Genomic DNA, 9,197 nt, shown 5'->3' on the forward strand with positions numbered 1-9,197 from the left:
AATCACAGAGGCCATTATTCTTCATTCAGCACTTTTTACTTTTGATACTTTAAGTTAATTTATTCATTAATACTCACATATTTAATTATGTGATAAGGTTAGCTTTGCAGACCGGCTTATGATGATTCTGAATACTTCCTTCAACATTGCACAGTGGCCTTAATAACTTGTTCAGTATATTTTCAAAACATAAGTTGTGAATAGACACATTTTTATGAAACATATTCATGTAACATGTTCAGTATGGGGAACTTCTGTGCACGTTTTAGAAACCAATCACATCCCATAATGATGCGTGTAGACTATAAGAGAGCCAAAGTATTTGCTAAAGCACATGATTTCACATTCCAGTGACCACAATGGTGACGGATTAGGCTCCACAATGAGAACGAGGCTGGCAAGAGAGAATAACAGACGTGGAAAAACATGTGGGTGTCTGGGTTAGACCAAAAAGGAGATGAGCAGGGTCAGAGCGGTCAGTCGTGCTTCCCCCTCTCTCTTTTTCTCTCTCTTTCTCTTTGAGCTTTGTGGTTAAACTTCTCATTTTCTTAACCTGGATCCGCACCATTTCAGATGCCACAGCTCCTCCTCGGTGCCATGTTTCTTAAAAAGCAGCAATAACATCCTTGAGACAAGTCTTTACATAAGGTACTCAATGATGTACCCTTAAGAAAACACAGCTCCCTACAGGTCTCTGATGACATGGTGTGGTAAAGTAAGGAACTGCATTTTTCCTCTAATTAAGATGTTATAAAAGTTAGAAATCTTGTTATCCCGATGAGGAAAATACATTGTTTTAGGATGAAGTTTGACATTTTATTACTTTCTTGTCTGTACAACACAGTACATAACAGACACAAAACCAACAGAAACATTAACAAGGGGAAATAATAATGGGCACAATCCAAACTTATGTTCACTGCTCTTGTGGGTTTTTATACCAAATGTCTGAAATCTTGTTTATATGTGAATTATGGTGAAACATTTTACCTCTCAAAAGCAATGAGAGTGACTTTACAGATATTTTTTTTTTTTTTACAATCTCCAAGCTGTGGTTTTTGTGATAACATGTAAGTGAACAGATGTTTGCTAACTGTGAAGAATAAGATCAATGTCTATATTTGAATCATCAAAACATGACATGAGGATCACCTAACATATAAAGTGAACCATTATGATTTGTCAAATAAAATTAATTATACATCGTTAAATCCCAAATGTTAAACTTTTAAATTTAACACTTAAACTGGACCCAACATACAGACTATATACAACTGAGGCAACAGAGAAAAAACACAAAATCTTTTTTTTTTTTTATATCTTCCTGCAACGTACTTCAAATGCACCGAAAAAGGCAGATTTCCATACATCAAAAATGGTAACATCTTCAAGCATGTTTGTGTAAAAGGCAACACAATAAATAAAACAAATGGCACAGAAGGTTTGGACAATCTAAACTGAGAAGCACAACGTCGTGTGAAATATTCACAGGTAACTAAAATACTAAAGCAAGCACACGCACTCACACACACGCGCACACAAAAAAAAAAATCTTCCGAGCCGACGTCCCTGCAAAACACAAGCTGGACTTAACAGAACTGAGATAAACAAAAACAAAATTTAAAAAAAATCACAACCTAATTACAGTGAGGAATAAGAGAATGACATTTATAATTCAATATAGTATTTCTATTTACAAGCATTTATACAACTGAGGACATTAAATGGGGGTTCAAGCTTATCACTATATTTAGGACAAGGAGCAGAACAATCAGATCATATAATGCACTAAATATAAACCTTGTAAACATCACATCTCACCTTTTATCTTGGATATCAGTCAGATTATGTTACTATTTGCCAGGTTCATAATGTATTTGTCCTTACTTTAAGGCATAGGTATCAAGCTTAGGAGTGAGCCTCTGATAAGATTTTATTTTTTAAATAAAGCCAGATTTATTCGGAAGGGTTCACTCCAGCGAGGAAAAACCTGCTCGTCACAGCAAACCCCCAAAAAGCAAAACGTCCCCACTTGTCTCTGGATCAACTCAGCTAAGCAGTACAGTTATAAGATCTCCTCCACGCCATGAGCGAAGATCATGACCAGCCCGGGCTCCAGGATCATATCCTCCCCCATATGCTGATTCTCGCAGGCCATCACCACTACCGCCTGCTTGCCAGGGATACGCTTGGCAACGTAGTTCTCATAGTAACGCCTGTTCATCTGCCGTGTCTCCAGAGTGGCCAGTCCCTGCGGCCAGTTACGCTCATGGGCGTTCTCGATCAGGTCGTTCACAATCGAGAGAGGACAGCCGCTGTCGATGAGGGAACGTTTGATGACTGCCTGTAGCACGGCGTCTGGAGTGGAGATCATGCCGCCCCAGCGTGTCACCCTGGCAGGCTGCATGGAGTTGACCCACCTGTAGATAAGATTAAAAAAAAGATTAAAACATGAGGGAGTGAGCTGCAGCTCCTTGACTCAAGTTGAATACCAAGAGGGAGAGTAAACCGATGTTCACTTACTCCAAAATCTCATTGTACTCGATGCTCTCCTCGAGGTTTTGCAGGTTTGGGTTAGCACTGCGGATTGCTCTCATATAAGCTTTTAGCAGCTGAATGTCCCGTTTCTGGAGTGTAAATGCGCCACAGTCAGTGAAACAAACACTCACAAAATGTGCAAAAGCTTAGCAGGAATTTATTTATAACTGGACAAATAAATAGTCTGGTGGCCATCTTGAGAAGTTGCACATATCAGGATGTAACACATATTTCTTTGGATCCAGTATTCTTCCCTTAAATCACTTTTTGATAAATACTAAACCTCAACTGTTTCAAAAAGGGCAGACTCAAAAGCATCTCTTTGGAATATACAGTATGATATATAACTGTACCAAAAATAAAAAAAATTGACCCACAATCTCAATTTATATACTGCAAATAATAGTCACAATTGCTCCATATCTCCCACCAACACATATTAATACCACTTTTAGAAATATATTCATGAAAGAAATAATGCTGTAATAAACACAAACAGATCATAAACACAGATCTCTCTCAACACCACAATACACATCAAACCCAAATACTTTAAATAGATCTCGTCATGCAAATTATCAGATGTAACCACATGTTTCGAATCCAAAAAGCCCTCAAGTATCTGAGAGAGAGTTAGTCAGACATTATAAAGTGGTTGTTATAAAAGATAAATACGCTCTTGGCTGTTTCTAAATGAAGTATTTTGTGGTAAATGTATCATTGACCAGGAAAATGTTCTTACTTGTTCGCCCAGCTGGTGTTTATGCTCCGCCACAGTTTTCTCCAGGTCTGAAATTTTAGTTTGTTGCTGCTGGACGACACTTCGCAAGTGTTTGATACAATTATGGTTAGGGAGCTCATCTTTGGGCATCTCAAGGCTGACCGAGAGAAGAAAAAGAAACAATAAAGAGAGAGAGAAAAAAAGAAAACTGAATACATTTTTTTCAAATCTTCTAGCACAATATTTGATAGTGAATATTTATTGCTGAGCAGCTGTTGAGTCATGATCTACCACACCTTAGAAACTGGTTCTGAAGGATGAACACATAAATTAATAAGCGCAGCCAACTGTAACAATTTTCACACGACTCGAAGTCACTCACCCACATCCATCCTCGCAGTTGACTGCCCGTTTGGGGTTGTGCTCACAGTCCTTGAGGTGTGACTGCAGCTGGTCCAGTCGTAGCGTGGCCACGCAGCCGAATGTCGCGTTGTCACAGCTGATCTGCAGTTTTGACAGCATGTTACGCATGATGCGTGGCACAGGCCGGAGGTGGGCTAGTGTCACTACTGTGCGGTCAACAGGACAGATCTGCTGCTGGGCGAACCATGTTGTTATGCAGGCGTTGCAGAAGGCATGCTCGCAGTGTGGGGCCTGAAATGAGAAAAAGAGAACAAATATAATGATATAGTTAGGAGCTGATGATACACTCACTGGCCTCTTTATTAGGTACACCTGTACAATATAATACAACAGCTTTGCTTTAAATTCTACATTTATGAAGGTTATACATTGCCAGTTTTTGTTGATATTGTTAATAAGGTGATAATTCTACTTAATGTTTATTATTGAGGTCATAATGGGTGATGGTGGTGTATTACGGTGCATTATATTGACTAGTGTTCCTACTATTTTGTCCAGTCCATTAACATACATGAGAGGGGCAAAATATTAGGAACACCAGTCAATATAATACACTCTAATACCCCACCACCACTTGGTACGACCGCAGTAATAAACATAAAGTAGAATTATCACTTTTTTGACAATGTTAACAAAAACTGAAAATGTATAACCCTCAATAAAGTAACATTTAAAGCAGAGCTGGTGTATTGATTGATTGAATTAGATTGCATAGGTGTACCTAATGAAGTGTCAGGTGAGTATATATTTGCATATTTATAGATTCTGGACATATTAATAATGGAGGATAAGTATATGTATAACGACTGATTGATTGTAGTAGATTTTTTAAAAGGATTTTAATAAGATAATTTCAACTTTTTGTGTAGTTAAATTATATTAGACACACATTAGTATTCAAATTAGAGTATTTTATACACATCTTAACCCTTACATACTGTTCAGGGTCAAATATGATCCATTTTTTAAAAACATTTGAGAGCTGTAAAAACACCATATACACATTTTAGCCAGACTATTCCTAAAGTGACCCACAATATACAAAAATGGAAATAAAATTCGTTAATAAAATTTGTTTATTTTTGTGCAGCTGATACACATTTTTATATACGCAAATAGGACGTATGTTAATATTGATTCAAACACGTTGCTGTATTCTTCATAGTGTATAAAATGTTCTCTTGGATTATAAAATTGTGATTGTGAATGTCTTTTTTCCCGTCACAAGACTAATTAAAACATTTATTAATGACCGATGGGGGAATTTATGAATGTTGGTGTAGAGACTAATTATGAGTCACAATAGGAACAGTATGTAAGGGTTAAAACAAATCTGGAAGGGCATCTTTAATTTAAATCCTATTTCATGACACATCATTGACAATATTTCATATACGCTACAGAAGAGAAACACTACTTCATAAAAGTAAAATTTAAAGCAGAGCTGTTGTATTGGATTGAATTAGACTGCACAGGTGTACCTAATGAAGTGGCCGGTGTGTGTATATATCGGAGGTTAACTCACCTGCACAGGTTCTTCTAACACTCCACTACATATAGGACACAGCAGGTCTTCATCCACCTCCCCTTGGAACCTCGTAACGTCGTACCCCATGGTACATTACTGGGAGCCACGACCTCCTGAACGACACAGGCAAAATTATATTATATCCAGACAACTAGACGTGACTGCAGATATATTTCAACACAAATTCCTTTAATGGGAGGAAGAAAAACATTTTTGAGCCCACCTCACTCACAAAAGGCCTCAAATGCTTCCATTCAGCTCTGGATGTGCTGCTGACGGGTCACATCGGGCACAGGTCATCTGTCTGGTGGAAGAGACACAAAGACACCCTGCAAAAACAAATAAATGACACACTGACAATTTCAGTTTTTTAAAAAAGATGAATGGTTTGCTGATGGTTTATATGAAGCAGACTTATGCTTTGTCATCCTGCCCAACATCATTAACAACATCAATGCAGACATACTTAAAAAGCCTGAAGTATGAGCTGTGAAAACTATACACTAAAATCTATCTATATAAAGGTAAGAAATAGCAGAATATTAATATCTAATCTACACATATTTGCCACTTATTGTCCCTGATCCTGGTTTTCTGGTATTTTATCCTCGACGTGTGAAAGCTGCCACATCTAAGCAGAGGATCCTGTTGCCCCTCTCTGACTGGTGCCTGACCTAATTTCTGATGGAGGCAACAAGCACACGCACTAACACACACACACACACACACACACACACACACACACACACACACACACACACACACACACACACACACACACACACACACACACACACACACACACACACACACACACACACACACACACATCACCGGTCTGGAGGCGAATTTTCAGACCCTCTTTTTTTTCCTCCCATCTCTCTCCTCTCTCAGCATGCCTTTGCAAACAAGCGAGCCTTTCATGCTAACGTCAGGCTACGTGTGTGTCCTCCATCGTTAACCCTTTACACCAAAACCACCATGTCATTAAAAAGCCCAAACTGGTACCTTAATGCCTGAGTAAAACACAATTAAGTTTAGGTTTCGGTCTAGCTTGCTCGTCATTAAATAAATATGGCTAACTTAGCTTTCCTCTGGATGTTAGCCACCGAGCTAACCAGACAGAGCTCAGTCTAAGCTAACTAACACCGACTCAAGGCCCTTTACGATCAACCATGATGGGATAAAAACATCATAACCGAGTCATTGACTTACTTCAGCGTGTGGAAAAACAGATCCCGGTCACGATTTGTTAATGTAATTTTTTCGGACGTCCTACTCTTCACTACTAGCTCGCTAGCCACGTCCTGTGCTACATCCTACACTTGCGTCGTCGCTACGCAAGCGGGCGGTGACGCCATGGCGTAAATCACGCGCTTTGGATAGGTCAGATAGTCTTATCTATCTATCCAGCGGCATGGCTCTGTATCTATCTATCTATCTATCTATCTATCTATCTATCTATCTATCTATCTATCTATCTATCTATCTATCTATCTATCTATCTATCTATCTATCTATCTATCTATCTATCTATCTATCTATCTATCTATCTATCTATCTATCTGTCTGTCTGTCTGTCTGTCTGTCTGTCTATCTATCTTACTCTTACTTTAACTGAGTACTACTTGAGTATTTCCATTTTACTATACTTTACACTTCTACTAGGGAAATTATACTTTTTACTCCACTTACATTTATTTGACAGCTTTAGATATGACACCATATAGATGATATAACAAGCTTTTGATGTCTTACAATAAGAAGTGTGTAGTCGGGCTCACATTTCAGATGTCTATGAGTTGTTAACAGCTCCACCAAATAGTGATTTTTCCCTCTAAACTTCTCACATGGTTTCATTTCAATAAATGTTCAAAAGATCCAATATTTCAGCAAAATTCACAGATAAGAGAAAAAGTCCAAAAACTGAAAACAGTTTTGTGTATCAGAACTTTGTTTTGTCTTCTTTTCTCTCTCATTAATCATCTCACGACCCCTCAGATTTATCTGGTGACCCTTTGGAGGGGGCCAACCCTAAATTGGGAACCACAGGACTTTTTGTCCTTTGACATCTTACAAAAAGCTGTGTGTAGTCGAGAACGTTTCAGATTCTGAGTTTAATTATTTCCAACACATCAGCATTTTTCAAACCATAACTCCTGTGTTCATTTTTAGGAGTATTTATTCACTAAAAATACTTGTACTGTATATCCAAAACAGTTTGAACTTGAGGTCCACACCCTTGTTTTCAGTGTATCTTAATATATCTCATCCAGACTCATCACTGCAACATCAAACAGCCCACAAAGACAAGAATAAAAAGACTGAACCATGCACAAATAGACCTGAAAATAATGCTGAATGCAGAGTACAAAGGATGAATGTTCTTTTTCTTCAAATGTCAAACACCAAAAGGGTACCAAGCCCATGTGAGCTTAAAAAAAAGTATTTGCATTACATAGAGAGTGTGGAGAATCATATTTTAGTACTAACAAGACCTCACGATTTGTTAAGAGTACTCATGCAATGTGATGACATTGGTTTTTGGCTGTGTTGGAACATGGGATCACACTGGTAGTGAGTGATGACTCATGTTTTAAACGTGTCCTCGCACTGTGCGTGCTGGCTGCTGTTCTTTTCCTTCCTGTGTAGCTTCTGTCACACACTGAGCTCTGCTGCAGTGCCTGTCTGACAAATGCTTTTTTTTATGTACATGTGTATCGTGTTTTGGTGAATCAAACCTGTCTTGATCCTTTACTCAAGTATAAGTGTCAATATAGCAATGTAAATATACTCCACTACAAGTAAAAGTCCTGCATGAAAAATCCTAAATATTAGCAGCAAAATGTACTTAAGTATTAAAGTAAAAGTACATAAGTATTATGAGTGATGTAGTTAAAGTATTACAGTAATTTGGTCCCTCTGACTGATATATTATCATATATGACATCATTATATTATTAATACTGAAGCATCAGTGTTAGAGCAGCATGTTACTGTTGTAGTTGCTGGAGGTGGAGCTAGTTTACACTACTTTATATACAGTTAGATAGTTTAGTTCAGTGGTTCCCAACATAGGGGTGGGGCCCCTCCAAAGGGTCAGCAGATAAATATGAGGGGTGGTGAGATGATTATTTGGAGAGGAAAGAAAAAAAAAAACATATTTCTGATACACAAATCTGCTTTCAGTTTCTGTTTTCACACTGTCTCTCTTTCGATTTCTCCTAAAATATTGGATTTGAACATTTATTGAAATTAAACCACATGAGAAGTTTAGAGGGAAACATCACTATTTGGTGGAGTTATTAACAACTCATAGACATCTGAAATGTGAGCCTGACTACACACTGCTTTTTGTAAGAGGTCAATGGACAAAGGTTACAGATTAAACCATTGGCTTAATCTTTAACAATCAATCAGTCTTTATCAACCAGTCTTTGTTTATATAGTCTCAAATCACATCAAAAGTAATCTCAAGGCACTTTTCACATAGAGCATGTTATGGAGAGCTTATTTGTCAATGGATAACCTCATCAGTGGAGAAAGTTCCCAGGAGTCTAGGATGTCTTAGGCTGAAAATGTTTATTGAAACTTGGCCGAGGAGAATCAAATATTATCAATACACCCGTCTGATGCATGATGCCACCACGATTCTGAGAAAACTGTCTTCTGTGAATAGTCTTTAATCCTTCACACATAGTACAGTACCACGAATAATCTTTTCACATTAATGGCCAGACTCGATGCATTGACAGTAATGTAATTTGCCTATTAGTTCATTATTCTAGAAACAAGGAAACACTTACCCGTCCGTGGCTTCAGGGTGTCAGATAGTCATATCCTCTGGCCTTGGCTGCCACAGCAACGCTGCACCACCGTTATCAAAGTGACTCCTGCTTTCTCCAAAACACCACAGAGAGTTGCCTTCACTGTCTCAAGGAGAGAGAAACAGAAACACTTTTTTTTCGTGCACTGTGGGACTGTTCT

General features: G+C 38.1%; 1 protein-coding gene across 1 annotated transcript; it reads right to left on the reverse strand.

Moving 5' to 3' along the window:
- Positions 1 to 802: 802 nt before the first annotated feature.
- rnf41 (ring finger protein 41) lies at positions 803 to 6,545 on the reverse strand. Its single transcript, XM_062427949.1, has 7 exons — positions 6,426 to 6,545; positions 5,434 to 5,539; positions 5,208 to 5,323; positions 3,642 to 3,913; positions 3,281 to 3,416; positions 2,524 to 2,627; positions 803 to 2,420 (listed from the first exon to the last, which is right to left on the reverse strand). The coding sequence occupies exons 3-7, from the start codon at positions 5,295 to 5,297 to the stop codon at positions 2,066 to 2,068; spliced, it is 957 nt and encodes a 318-aa protein (XP_062283933.1). The 5' UTR covers positions 5,298 to 5,323; positions 5,434 to 5,539; positions 6,426 to 6,545; the 3' UTR covers positions 803 to 2,065.
- Positions 6,546 to 9,197: the final 2,652 nt, after the last annotated feature.

Source organism: Scomber scombrus, chromosome 10 (genome assembly GCF_963691925.1).
Source record: "Scomber scombrus chromosome 10, fScoSco1.1, whole genome shotgun sequence".
Classification (NCBI taxonomy): domain Eukaryota; kingdom Metazoa; phylum Chordata; class Actinopteri; order Scombriformes; family Scombridae; genus Scomber; species Scomber scombrus.